Source organism: Rhinolophus sinicus, linkage group LG10 (assembly GCF_036562045.2).
Source record: "Rhinolophus sinicus isolate RSC01 linkage group LG10, ASM3656204v1, whole genome shotgun sequence".
NCBI classification, from domain to species: Eukaryota; Metazoa; Chordata; class Mammalia; order Chiroptera; family Rhinolophidae; genus Rhinolophus; species Rhinolophus sinicus.
The window spans coordinates 30,509,156-30,524,049 of record NC_133759.1 but is presented as its reverse complement, the minus strand read 5'-3'; the positions used below and the strand labels follow the sequence as shown (position 1 = coordinate 30,524,049).

The following is a 14,894-nucleotide window of genomic DNA, read 5'->3' as shown; positions in this document are numbered from 1 at the left end:
CCACCCGAGCCTTCAGATGACCACAGCCCCAGCTGACATCTATCTGATTGCAACTGCATGACTAACCTCAAGCCAGAACCACCCAGCTGAGCCCTCTCTAACTTCCTACCCCACAAATCATGGGCAAAATAAAGCAGTTGTTTTACGCTATGAAGTTATTTGCTAGATAGAGGAAGGACAACACTCCCATTTCATCTCTTCTTCCAATAAAGCCACTGGGGAAAAAAGAGAACATCAAATCTGTAGCCTTCAAATCTATCAGGATGAAGCAGAATCCATTTGCAATACTGGCAACAGAAGGGGAGGGGGGCGAAGACAACCAAACCCCATTCATTACACTTCAGTTGCGCTTAATGCCAAACAATGAAAGAGTTTATTTATACTAAGTGGGCTTGGCTGCAGTTATCATAAACAGCGGATGTTCCTCTCATTGTCTCCCCGCTAGCAGTTTCTTTCTGTCACTGCAAACATTAATATCTCTTAGATAATCCAGCAAAACACAGCAAAGGAAAAAATCAGGCAAGAATAGAACAAGTTTTTTTCATCTTCCTTTAAGGAAGTGAAAGAAACTGATTCTCCAAGCTCTCTCAGAGCGACTTTGCAAATGATCGTGAGACTCTTGGTTAAGATGCTTTGCATAAAAGTGAGTCTTTACTGTTGGAAACATCTATGTGGCCATAGGCTGATTAAGTAACTCTTGAAGAGGAGGGCTGGGCAAAGATAACTGGGATGCCAGCCAAAAGAAGAGGTTCAATAGAGGCTTAGCTCAGCCCGCCAAAACACACACACACACACACACCCCACTACATTAAAGATCCCTACAATAAATGCTCAGAAGGAAAAATAACAACTCAATATTAAAAGGCTATAGTCCACAGGGACCGCAACTCCCTGCTACTTAGGGAATCTGAGGCGACTATCAACCACTGGGACAGCAATGAATCCATCAATCCCCACAGCCCACCTCCTTTTGAGGTGGGGACGTTTGAGGACACCTCTGTCAGAGGGAAGAAGGCATCCTGGATAAACCTAGGGGCACAGTCCTGGCACTGTACAAAGGGTTATTTACTATAACAGCCAGTGTCTACGTTCCTATGATGGATTCCAGCTGAGGGGCCAGGAAAGTGTATGTATTATGTATCTCATTGGACTTTACAGCTTAAAACGAAGACACGTCGATTTTTTTAAGGCCATAGAGTCCATTTCAATATTAGAAATTAGAAAGCTATTTCTATGTTCTAACCAACAGCCTATACTTGTTTTGTTTTGCTAATGTGGTTATAAGTGAATGAGATTGTGCACAAGTGCTTACCTGTGCCCACAAGTCTTTATCCATTTAGAAAGTGATGCAAATACTTAAAATCACATAGTAACTAAGTCTGAATATCTAAATATTCTTAACATTGGAATGTTTTCCACTATTACAACTTGGTGATTTTTTTATATTTCACAATTGAGGGTTTCTTGGCTGCAGACAATCTGAAAATGCCTTTAAGGCACTTTTCACCCCTCCATGAATTACCACAGTGAGAGCTTAACAATATAGTACTTCACGAAGTAAACCCACCTTTATCAGCAATTAAGGCAGGGACCACCACTGAAAATTTTTCCCCACCAGCCTTCAGAGTTCCTAAAATTCCTTCCATTTCATTTCTCCCAAATTCATTTCTTTGATTCATAATGACATCTTTTTAGAAATAGTGCTTCATTCTATTCACTGCCTATGAAAATGATAAAATACGGACATTGTAAATAATTCAGAAAAAAAGTTTCTAAAGTCTTACTCTCAGTTTCTGTATTTACTTCACCAAAACTGGTAATGAACAGTGCATAGTCTGCAGACCACACTACAACTCACTCTGTTGTTTTTTTTCTCATATAAACATATCTATATATACAGTTTTACAAATACTCTACATAGAGTGTTGTATATACTCGATAATTTTCTTCCACTAAATAGACCATGGTCATGTGTCCATATTCACGTATGTCTTCGTTTTTTAATGTGAAAGGCCACTCTTAAAACGCTAGCATGTCCAAGCAGGACAAATGCTGAGACCTTTGTGAGCTAAGCCTTCTGTAAGGGAGGGACTTTGGGGAGGGGAAGGGGGACACAGGTCATGCTTTCCGAATGTCACAATTGGGCCCAGAAATGGCCGTGCCTAACAACAGCCTGGTTGGGGATGAATAAAATTCCAGAGCTGGCACTGGAGAAGACAGACCTGCCTGCTTTTCAGGACAGTATATGACAATGCCAAGAGCCATGAGTCCACAAGGGCTCTGGATTCTAACCACAAACTGACATTCATCACACCCCAGTGTGCAGACTCTGCATGAGATGCTGGGGACACAAAGATGGGGAGGCCCAGTCCCTCCCGCCAGGGGCCACATATAGTGGGAGAGCCAGACAAGTAATAAATGACCATAATACAATACAGCCTGAGGAACATGCGGGAGAGAGCAGTAAGGGTGCTAGAAGTGCATGCGGCCGGGAGCGCTGGTTGACAGCCTCCCGGGCCCCACCCCCGAGATGGATCCTGATTCAGTAGGTCTGGGTGGGGCCCAAGATACCCTAATGCTAACTAGTTCCTCTGTCATGCTGAGGCTGCTGGTACGAGGACCACACTTTGATGGCACTGCTCTCGAGTAATGGTCCACAATCATGGGCCATTTTGCACCCTAGGGACACTTGCAAGTCTGGTGATATGCTTGGTTGTTAAGATAACGATGGGGCAGGGGGTGCCGTGACTGGTACCAAGATGCTGCTAAACATCCTACGATGCACAGGACAGTCCCCCGCCCCCAAAACAGAATTATCTAGCCCACAATGTCCATAGAGCTCAAGTGGAGCAACGGCTCTAGAACAAGACACTTGAACTCTATGCCCCAGTTTCGTTATCAGCAAATGGGAGTGATAAATGTCTCTCTCATACAGGTGTCCTGAAGATTCAGCAAGTTTCTGTATGTGAACTGCTTAGAAAAGGACCTGGAACATAGTAGGCACTCATTATTATTGTATCTCGTCATTAGCACGCATTATTATCCAAGGGTAGTTAGGAGACAAAAAACAGGCTGGAATGACATTCCAGGATGGATAAAAAACCCTTCCTGCAAGTACCCACCACACTGCAGCCCTCACCCACCCTGCTCCAATAACAGCAGCAATGATATTTGACGGCTTACGTTGCACCATCATTGGGATGAGGAAACAGGTCCAGAGACATCAAGTAAATTGCCCAAGGTCACATAGCCAAGAAGGGTCAACCTGTTGGTATTCATCCAAACACTTACTGAGCACCTACCATGTGCCAGGCAAATCCCAGGAGAAAACACACCCTAACAATGCAGGGTTCACTCAGGGAAACAAAGTGGTTTCCACATCCCAGCAGACCAGCCACAGAGCAAAATCCTGTGGGTCCAGTGGCTGCCAAGTCCATCCCCCCATAATCTTGGCCTGTCCAAGCCCTCTCTCTGGCACCTTGCCCAAAGAAACATCATGGCAGGGCCTAGGCGAGGAGAGTGGAGCCATCGCCAAACCTCGTGGTGGGCCTGGCTCCAATGGACCTCTCATCAGAGCCTTTTCTGCATCTGGCACCCAGCAGACCTAGACGCTCCCTGCCAACCCCACACACAGGAGACCTCACCTTCACCCAGACTGTGTAGCTATCAGAGCACGTCCTCACACAGTATCTCCTCTTATCCTCCAAGCCACCTAGGGACCTGGGCAAGTATCACAACCCCCCAATTCACAGATGACGAGACTCGGGCTCCAAGGGACCAAGTGTCGTGTCCCTAAATCAGCAGACGTCAGATTCTAACCCAATGCCATCAGTTGTCACCTTCTGCAAAACCAGTCTTCCCTCCACCCACCCCTTCCCTATGGCTTTGGGGTTTTCTTTTTCCTCTCTGACTATAAAGTAATACAAATTCTATGCAAATAATTCAGAAAATAACATAAAAGTACTAAGACAATAAGCACCACCTCCCAGATAGAACAGTTGGTGTGTCATCTTTTCCAGGCATTTTTATGCACACAGACATATTTTAAAGAAGAGCACCATACCACTTGCTCTTTTGGCATCTGCTTTCTCCCATTTAGATGTCTTTCTATCTTAATAACAAGCTGTGTCATCAATATAAGGCCTAGATTCTATCAACCACGGCGCGTGCACTGTATTCATGTATGTAACAAACCCCCTGTTGACAGTCATTTAGATTTATAATTTCCCAACATTTTTAAACGATGCTGCAATGAACACTATCGGACCTACCTCCTTGCCCAGTTATTCCCTTAGGATAAATTCTTACGAGTACAATTGCTGGGTCAAAAGTTATTGTCCCTTTGACATCCCTGCAGCAGTGTGGGTGGACTATCGCTGAAATAGAAAGCCCCAAGTCCTCCATTCTGATGGCCCAATTTCAGGTCAGAGCTGTAGGGACAGCAGCTGGTGCCCCAGCTCGAGTCACCCAGAGGCACCCAGTAAAGACTCAAGTGTGTGTCTTTACCACCAATGGCCAAAGCATAACCACAGTGCTCTCCTCTCTCTCCCCACATTGCACAAGCTGCAGGTCCGTACTGTCAGCTCTCTTCCTCCTCCACCTCCAGGCTACTCAGGATGTTTACTGACTCTCCCCAACGACCTGGATCTCCAGGCCTCAATTCCGACGCCCCCTAGTCCACAAGGCCTCCCCGGCTTCCTGAAGAGTCCTGCATGGCCTTCTTACTCTGTAACTACAGGCTCGAATCCAGGAGTCAGCAAGCTCCTCGAGGGCAGGGATCGTACCTGAGATTTAGTTGCGGGCCCCACACAGGACTCAGCCCACAGGAGGGGCTCAGTGGTTGTGACATGAATGCTTTCAGGCCAATGTTTACTTGAACCAGATCTCACCTGGGTACAAAGAGGTCAGGGCCCCTCGAAGCCCGGACCAGGCAGCCTGCCACCCAGCCTGGAATTTGGTACCAGCTTCAAGGAACAGTTACCCAGCCCCTCACTCCACCAGCCCCCCAAACATTCCCTAGTGCTTTCTTCAAAACACAACTCAAGTCTTATAGGGCCTTTCCCTCATGTGCATGCATACACACATATACACATACATACATACACACACACACACACACACACACACACAGACACACACTTGTCTTTAAGGACAAAGTGCTAAGGTATGACAACACAATCCTTTCAGAAAAGAATTTCCCTCTTCCCCTGATTTGCGCTAATAATTAATTAAAGAGAGGCCAGACTGCTTCCAATTCACCCCCACCCCCGAGTTTCCAAGCTCAAAACTATTTTTTTTAAGACAAAATGTTTGCTGGTTTCCGGAAGGAGGAAAAGGCAGATTCTGGGTGCAGGGAATCACAGATGTCTAGAAGCAAATGCTTTTTCAAACTGCTCTAACAATCTGCCCAGAAAACATCCCACCCAAGAAGTAAGAGAAAGGACACAAACATTTACAACTAACTACTTTGTCTCCCTGGGGCAGGGTAGGCTGAAAAGGCAGCTTTTGATTACTCTGAGCCAGAAAAGCTGTAGATGTGGATAACTAGGTCTGCGTCCTTCCTCCTTCTCTTCCTCCTCTCTCTCTGACCATTTCAGTGCCCTAGAATGGGCCACCTCCAGAGCAAGGAAGGGAAATAATGAAAACACTACACATCACAGTTAAAATAATAACAATTGGCATGGAATATTGCAAATCTGGATTACAATGAAATTTAGAAATTTTCTGTACTGCATTTTGTTTGAACAAACATTTGAAAAAAGATAGCTCTATGTAATATGCGTTATAAAATTACATCAGCACACTTCCTTACATTGCCTCACCTGGCAGGGCTGTTACACCTGGAATAACCTATTTCTTTCCTCCTCTATCCATCACTCACCCCACCCCCCAGCACACCATTCCCCCCTTGCTGGTTCTTAGCCAGGCCAGGCCCCACTCTCAGCTTAGCACTGGCTGTTCCCTCTGGCTGTAATGCTGTTCCCCCACATAGCCCAGAGGCTCACTCTCTCCAGATATGCTCCACCCACTATAAGTAACACTGCATTTCCCTCCCTCCTCTTACCTGCAAATACCCACACTGCCAAGGCCCCTTCCTGCCTTTCTTTTCTCCTTAGCACATACCACCATGTAACCTCCTATGTATTTTAATTGTTTATTGCATTTCCTCTCTCTCCATAATGTAAGCATCAGGAGGACAGGGAGTTCTGTCCATTCTCTTCACTGCTCTCTCGTCATCATCTTGAACTGTCCTTAGCACACAGCAGGTGCTCAATAAATACTCAAGGATGTTTCTGTGGGAAAATACATGTACTTTCTTAATAATCTGAAACAGCAGGCTTATATCCAAGGGCCTCTCTGGTTAAAAGGTTACTCCCTTCAACAGCTTGAAAAGCCTGGCCCTCTTGATATAAATCAAAGTGCAAAGGGGATATAGCCCTGTTCAAACAAGGTCAGAGGCAAAGCAAGGTTGCAGGAAGAGGCAGACTTCCAACTGACGACATACAGGTGGCTGGCATCCAGAGGCCTCTTGGTAATCTCCAATTTAAACAGCTGAAACACAGAATGGGATACAAAAGGCAAATCCAGGCCTGCACCTCGGCCTACAGCTGCCCAGAGACAACTCTGCCATGTTCAATGAGCAAAGTAGCAGCCACCCCAACCCTGGTCACCCATTCACTTTAACCTGAGTCAAAGTCAGGAGGGGTGCTGGACACGCCACATCATAATCAAAAAGCAAAGGGGAAAGGAAATGCAGATAGCAAAAGGCCCTCCTCTAAAGGCTCCAAAATTATCTGTCAATCCTCATTATTTCAGATACATTTTATTCAGAACTCAAAAATCAATACTCAAGGCGCTTCTATAGTCATTCGTGGATGTGAACTGAGTGGCAAAAACTGTGAGTTACCCAACGGGCACATTCCCAGCTGTGGTCAAGTAAAGAGACGCTCTGGCTTCTAGTTTCAGCTCTTATACAGTAACCAAGTGCCCTTCACAAGGTTCATTTAGTGCCACGGTGTTTGCACTTCTGTGCTTTGTGTTGGTGATTCTGCCATTTAAAGTGGCCTCCAAGCCTAGTGCTGATGTGCTGTTCAGTGTTCCTAAGCCCTACAAGGCTGTGACAGGCCTTACGGAGGTCACACATGTGTTAAATAGGCTTCATCCAGGCATGAGCCATTGTGCAGTTGCCCGTGAGTTCATCATTAATGAATTAATAAACATATCAAATAAGGTGTCTTTAAACAGAAACACACACAAAACAAGGTTATGTGTTGATCAGCTGACAAAACAAGGCTTGCCAGCGCCTAAATATAGGGTTAGGCTCACACCTCCCCCCGGGAGCTATGGTTCGGCATTTGCTAACTCCATCTTCACAGTGACTTTACAGAAAACAACTACGAGGAATAAGGAGAATGAACTGAATATTAAAATGGCTCTGTTTCCTGTCCCGCATCATTTGGCACACTCCGCTCCACCACCCCCACTGCTCACGCCATCTGCTCCTCTTTGCACATGGACTCTCTCCTTCTGCAGGCTTCTGCTCAGGTGTCTACAGGTGACTCCTCTCCTACAGCCTCTGTCACATCACTCTTTCACTGTAGTTATTACATCAGTAATTATCAGCCACCTCTCCACTCCTCACCCCCAACCCAAATGTAAACTCCCCAAGGGTAAGACCCGTGTTTATCTTGTTCACCTAGATGTCTGCAGTGGCCCAGAGTACCCGACACAGGGGGGGTGCCCAGAGCTTCACTGAAGGAACACAGCCCACCACAGACTTACAGACCCCATCCTCTCCTCCAGCTGCAGCAGCACGACAAGCACCAGACAGCCTGCACTGAAGGTGAAATCCCACGCTCCTTGGTGAGACTGACAGGAAACACCCATGAGACCCGGGCTGCCTCGTCCACATGCAGCTCCTGAGTGGCCAGCCCAAACTGAGATGTGCTCCAGGTGTAAAATATGCACAAGATTTTGAAGACTTAATATAAAAATAGCTGTAAAATACCTCAATGATTTTTATATTGAGTCCATGTTAAAATTTTACTATCTGGGACATTCTGGGTTAAATGAAAATAGATTTAATTTCAGCTGTTTCTTTCTGCTTTAAGGTGGCTACTAGAGAACTTTTAGTTACTTCCATAGCTTGCATAGTTATATTCCTGAGTCCACCTTGGTTATAATAACGAAAAGGTCAGCCAGCAACATAGGCCTGCTCGGACCACCTCTCTTTGTTACTGCCAAGTGCTCTCCAGAGCAAGGCAGGAAACACCTGTCCTGTGGCTTCCTGTGACACACAAATACCTAAGTGTATTCAGAAAGGGGATTTGGAAATCAGGGCTAAAAAGAGTTTAACAGATGAAACAATTTTACCCTCAGAAAGTAAGTAAGCGGTACCAGAACAGTGGCTGGCTTAGAGTAGGCATACAAATATTCGCTGAATGAATAAATCAATCAGTCCTTTGAAAAAAAGACTATTTCCAACTTGTCTTAATATGTGGGATGGCAGAATATGAGAACTGGAGAGGATGTGGAAAATGATCTGGCTCTGCCATGTCACTGACCCATGAGGGTGCTGTACGTACCTCCGTGTCCTTACCTGGAGAAGGGGTAGTCCCAGCCTTCCCTACTTTCCAGGCCTGTGCTATCCAGAACTCTCTACAGTAACGGAAGTGCTCTCTGCATTGTCCAATACAGTAGCTACTGAGCTCTTAAAACATAGCTACTGTGACTAAAGAACTGAATTTTTAATCTTATTTAATTTTAATTAATTTAATCCGAATTCAAATAGCCAAACGTGGCCAGAGGCTGCGACACTGGACAGCACAACTCTAGGTTGTTTTGACAGGAGAGAATGAGATAAACCTTGTAAAAACACTTTGTAAACTCTAAATCCCTATAGAAACGGTAGAGTTTTTGTTGTTGTTTAATGTATTACAGATCTGAGATTCTGAGAGATTTCAATTGCCCAACAAAGAGATTGGATTCATCATAAGTGAAAAAAATTTAAGTAAACATGCAGATTTTACTTCACTTGGGAAAGCAGGGCAGCCAGTGTTCAGATACCTACAATCGGACTACAGGGGTTGGCGATAACCCTTCACACAAAGCTCAGAAAACAAGCTTTTAATCCCCACTCCCACATCCAGATTTGGTACCCCCCGAAGCCTCTGCATGGCATGCAGTCAGAAATCAAGGTTGCCAGTGTACTGCTGGTAGGTTACATGTCTATCTCCTGCATCCTCACTCTTAGGGACCAGATGTTTCCTGCCCTTTCCACTGGCCTTCCCTGCTATTTCTCCTGCTACAGAAACAGGTCCTCTCAACAGCTCCCTGCATTCCTGCAGCTCTCTGACAGTCATTCACAGGCTCTCAGACATATGCGGAGGATATTCAAATTTGCTGATTGATGGTAAAACCAACCACTACTGAAAAGGAATGGGGACTAATTGGTAGCTGTAAAGAATACTAATCTGTTTACACACAGGTTGGAAGATGCCCATGAAATTCAAATCAACTTTTGTCTCCCAAGATTCTTCCCAGCAGGAAAGCCCTTCCCAGTCTAAACAGCTTTTGCTTACCATTAAGATAATTATATTCTACACACAAGCAGACAATAAAGAAATGAGCAGGGAAGTAGAAGGGGGTGAATTATTAGAGCAGGAGAGTCAAAAAAAAAAAAAAATGGTTTTAAGTCTGAGCAAACACACAATGTTTCCAAGTACAATGTGAGGAACTGCCCTAAAATATTGAAGAGATTTTGTGACCTCATGTATTCTTCTCCATTAAAGAGTTCAGCTCATTTTCACCTTAGTTCTTTTAGCTTATCCACAGACACATTAACTTCAGGGCTTAGGCCTGTGTAAAGCCCTTGGTTTTGGCCCCACAGAGCTTCCATAATAAAAAACAACATGTGAAATTGGATCCACATGTGTTCCACCCACAAGCTGGGCTCAGCCTTATAGTTTATTCTGTCAGACAGCAGGCTGTTGCTCAACTGGAGGAGGGGACACCAGCAATCACCCTCCAACTATTAAAACAAAATTAACCATTCTGGTGTCAGCAGGACAGACACCAGTTCACCAAGAACAGGAACCTGGCCTCCAGTACCTCAAGTTCAGTCTCCCGTCTGTTGATGTCATCCGTGGATTGATTTAACTTCTCCAGTTCTCCCTAACAAAGAAAAGAAGCAGAAAAAAGATTTAAGGGATTTGTCTTTTGTTTCCAAGTGACTCAGCCCATGACCTGCAAAACTACTCCAGCACAATTTGGGAAGAAGGAAGTGTCAGTATTCGCAAGAAAAATAGTTGAGCCTTGGCTAGAAGAGAAATGAATGTCAGCATTTCTGAAACCTTTTTCTTGATGGTGTCCCTTTTGAAAATGTCATATGGTCATAGGGATTTTCTTAGGAGGTTAAATATTTATTCCAGGTTTGTGCCTTCAGGTAAACCCACCTGTTACAAATCGTTTAAGGGCTGATGATATCAAAATAGTGCCTTCTGCCTTACAGCAAGAACTTTGCAGGAAAGAACAGAAACAAAGCCAAGCCAAAAGTATAAACCTAGTGAAATGATTTAAATCAAGGGCAGAATACTGGCATTAACTCATTGGTGGTTGAGTATTTTTGTAAAGATATGAAAATCTTTTCAAACTTCCAATTATTCAATCTCCCTAGGTGTTTTTAAAAAAATAAACAAAAACACTAGCTTTAAAAAAACTACCTTTAAATAAACATTTACAGACTAAAATTTTATAAAAAGTACCCATCATGAAGTCAACTCATTTTACTCTGCAAACAAAGGATCTTGTTAACAGAATTCCTGTACCAACAAAACAAGATACTAGTCCAAACTGATTAATAAAATTTCTGATACAAAGATTTTTTTCCACCTGATCTTTATCTTGCCAATCTGCCAAAACAATTCATTTAAACTGCAACAGCTGAATTAAATGAGCTTTTAATTGATCTGTGCGCTGAAAAACCAATTAGGGCAGGTTCCAGGAATTGAAAGCATACTTAAAAGCAATATATATTGTGTACACACACATACGTGTGTGTGTGTGTCTGTGTGTGTATGCATGATTTATGGGAAGGTAAGAAAAACGAGTCTTGGACTTCTGCTTTTTGCTTAGAGGGTGAAAAGGTTAAGCGGTCAACCCTAGATCTCGGCTTGGAAATTGTTTTTGAATCATCTCCCTTAGAAATGGAGGTGCAGAGGTGCAGGCCAATCCCCTTGCCTTCTCCCCGTGTCAGCTTTGCGCATCAGTTGTTCCTGATTTCTGTTCACACCCGACCTCATAAACAAGGAAAAGCTAGGTTTTAAATCATTTGAGGCCAAGTGGAGGGTTGAATCAGTAGTGACAAAAAGAAAATAAAGAAAAAAACCCTTCAGTTTGGTTACAATCAAAGGAGAGGAAAGATGGCTCAAGCCGGGCACCTCCACCAGGTGAGGACTCGGAACCCAGGGCACCAGTGCCAGCCCACGCTGCAGGGGCGGACAGCGCCCACCCGGCGGCCGACCCCTCCTCCCAGGGCCAGGAGGCCGTGCGATGCCCGCGGTGTGGCGAGCCTGCCCGGGGTACCCGGGATACCCGCGTGGCGCCCCCGCCCCCTTTTTCCCTTTGTTGCACATCCGCCCAACCGCTGGGCACGCTGCAGCGATCCCCAGATTCTGCCGCGGTCTGCGGGGGGATCCCCGTAATATATTCAGGCCGCATCCATGAGGGCACCGCAGCCTCCCGATGAACCCAGTGAAACAGTCTTCAGCCCCTCTCTTCTGGCCCCCGGACCTACGTCGCCAGCACCCCCACCCCGGACCGCAGGCACTGGGGGCTGCGAGGCGGTGTAAGTGTGGATGCCGATCTCCGCGGCGGCCCTCGCCAAGCCGGGATCCGGGGCGCCCCCCGCGCGTCCTACCTGAATCCGGGGGTCCACCTCTTCTTCCTCCTCCAGCTCCGGCTCCATCCCCTCTTCCTCCTCTTCCTCCAAGTCCCGGGCCGACTGCAGGAGCTCAGCCGGCTCCTCCGAGCGGCTCCGCTTCAGCGCCGCGTCCATACCCACAGACGGAACGCGAACAGCGCGGCGGGCTTCGGGACGTTTGGGAGGCTCGGCGGCCGCCCCAGGCTCGGCCGGAGCCCTCTGGTCACGGCTCGGCACGGTCTGGGAGCCGCAGCCGACACCAGGGAGCCGCTCCGGCCGAGGAGGAGAGGAGGAAATGGGAGCGGCCGCCCCCTTTCTGCCGCGGCCGTCAGCGCAGCGGCGCCCGCTCCGCCCTCGTCCCGCCGGGGCCACCCTCCTTGCTGTTCTGACTCTTATTCCCCAAAACCCAGGTCTCGTCACAAAAACCCAACTCTCTGAAAACCTCTAGCGTGGCGAAATAGGAGAGCCCTCACTCCCATTTTAACTTAACAGACCGAATATATCACAAAGTACCCAACGTTGGCCGCCCACTTTTGGGGCACTGTTCTCCCTCCCTCCTCATCTAAGGCAAATTGACTATATGGAAGGAAAGTTTGGGGTATTTCCATTCTCTGAAGTCACCTTTAGAAACCTGTACTCAGTGGCCCTGGACCAGTTTCAAGACTCACTCAAACCCCTGTCTGTAACTGCCCAAAGCACGTTTCTCCCCTTGTGTGAACCTTGGGAATTGTATTCACTTGAAGATTTCCTCAGAAAAGGGAACAGAAACATGCTCACATGGACACAAAAGTACAGAGGAGAACCAGCCGCAGCTCCATGCATGGCTCCCTTTTCCAAAGGAATCCCACTGAGCAGAGTTCCATACCAAACACCTGGGCTTTCATAGTTGTGGGATGGTCCTACCTGAATAGATAGGAGGTAGGGAAAATCCATGGATCAGAGGTGTGGGTGGGTGGGCACAGCCTTTTCAAGGAGGTGGTAAGTGTAGATCCTGTTAATAGGCACGCTCCCTCCAAGGATTTATGAACTGGTAAGGTTTCCTGCCCACCCAGAACAAGTGGGTAGCCAGAGCTTTCCTGGCAAACTCAACATCACAAAAGGCCAAAGAACAGCATGTCTGTGCTGTTATAAAATGTCAGGGCTACTGTGATGTCAGGGGAGCACAAGGTGAAGTGACCTTAGCAAAGCAGAAACGACATTGCCACTGGCCACTGCTAATGTCTCCCTCATTACAAAAATGCAGAAAGTGTACACTTTCTACATAGAGGCTGTGGCCCATCTGCTCTGAGTGTGGAGGACAAACTTGCTTGAAGAAAGAGCTTCTCTCTGAGAGCCTATCATTAAAGCCACCTTGGAAAACTTGCTTCTGACAGTTTCATCAGAAGCTAAGTTGGGGTGTTATTCCTTGGGCAAGGTACCACCCTGCCCACACTGGCGCTGTGGTCCACTGTCAAAGGAGATTTCATCCTGTCTCCTGAAGGTAATATAGGTGTATGCCATAGGTTTGTTTCTGAAAAGATCACACCTATTCATTGTTCTTTAAATCAAGAGAGACTCAGGAATTCTTCAAAAAAATCTTCTGAAGTTCCCTGATTTTCCAGTGGTGGACAAAGGCAGAGACAAGATGGCCATTAAGGGGAACTTTGGGATACATGAGCCACCAATGTTTCCCTGGTGGCTTGGATTTGAGCCCATAATTGACCAGGTTCATCCTAACCTAGCTGTGAATAACCTGAGCGAGAGACGTCAAAAATCAGAAACGTGAAGTCAGCCCTGACTCTAAATGCTTGTCAGCTGGTGGAAACCCCGTCCTCAACAACAACCTCTAAAATATATTTCTATTTATGCTAAGATCGAAGAGCAAGGGTGGTTCAAATGCCTCCACAGTACATAGGGAAACTGTGCTAGAACATCGATTTAGACTTCTGTTGTTTTATTTTTAGGAGACCTGGGCCAGTTATAGCGTTAATCCCAATAGTGTCCTAAAGTTAAAATAAGGAAAACACATAAACCACAGCAGTGCTGTGTATTTTCTGTTGGTACATATATATGCATAGAAATGCATAGAAAAAAGTCTGGTGGAAGGATTCATACCCAGCAAAGGGGATATTTATACCCCTGGGAAAAGGGGATAGGAATGGGCTCAAGATTGGTTATGATGGGGATCAGGAGGGCAAAGGAAACTTTAATCTCTCAATGATGTTTTTATTCCTTACAAGGAGGATGTATTTATGATTATTTGTGTAATTTAAAAATAAATTTAAAATAATACATACTGAATTAGTTTTCTGTTGCTGTATAACAAATTACCACAAATTTAGCAACTTAAAACAATACTCATTCATCACCTCACAGTTCCGTGGTTCTGAAGTTCAGGTATGGCATGACTAGGTGCTCAGGGTATCCAGGCTCAACAAGGATGTCAGGGTGTCCAGGCTGCATTCCTTTCTGGAGTCTCCAAGGAAAACTCCTTTTAAGCTCATTCAGGTTATTGGCTGAATTCAGTTCCTTGTGGTTGTAGGACCAACGTCCCTGTTTCCTTGCTGACGAGCAGCCAAGGGCCAGTCTAAGATGCCGGAGGCTGCCTGCATTTCTTGCCACATGAGCCCCTCCACCTTCAAAGCCAGCAACGGAGAATTTTTCTGGTGTTCAATTACATGAAATCTCACATTTCAATCTATTATTCAAGAAGAGCCCATCCCTTTAAGAGTTTGCTAGATTAGGTTAGGTCCACCCAGAATAGTCTCCCATTCTTAAAGTCAACTGTGCCATATACATAACCTATTATCATGGAAGTGACTGTCATGCAGGGTGGCATGCGGGGTCTCAACTCCCACTCCTCACATAAGAACGCAGGACATGGTGAGGCCAAAAAGGAACACCCACGGAGCCATAGGTAGGGGAGTCATACCACTATATTCTTGCGGGCAGCTGGGTTGGAGACACAGGAAGCAGGAGCCACACTGGCAGCAAC

At 45.9% G+C, this 14,894-nt stretch overlaps 1 protein-coding gene across 1 annotated transcript in view; it reads right to left on the bottom strand.

The window, feature by feature from the left end:
- Positions 1–12,549, bottom strand: part of SH3BP5 (SH3 domain binding protein 5) — a 63,821-nt gene extending 51,272 nt beyond the window's left edge. The window contains exons 1-2 of the mRNA XM_019725974.2: positions 11,918–12,549; positions 10,111–10,173 (exon numbers count right to left, since the gene is read on the bottom strand). Coding sequence (XP_019581533.2) covers positions 10,111–10,173; positions 11,918–12,055 — 201 coding nt within the window. The 5' untranslated portion in view covers positions 12,056–12,549. The remainder of the gene's footprint in view (positions 1–10,110; positions 10,174–11,917) is intronic.
- Between the last annotated feature and the right edge of the window lie 2,345 nt (positions 12,550–14,894).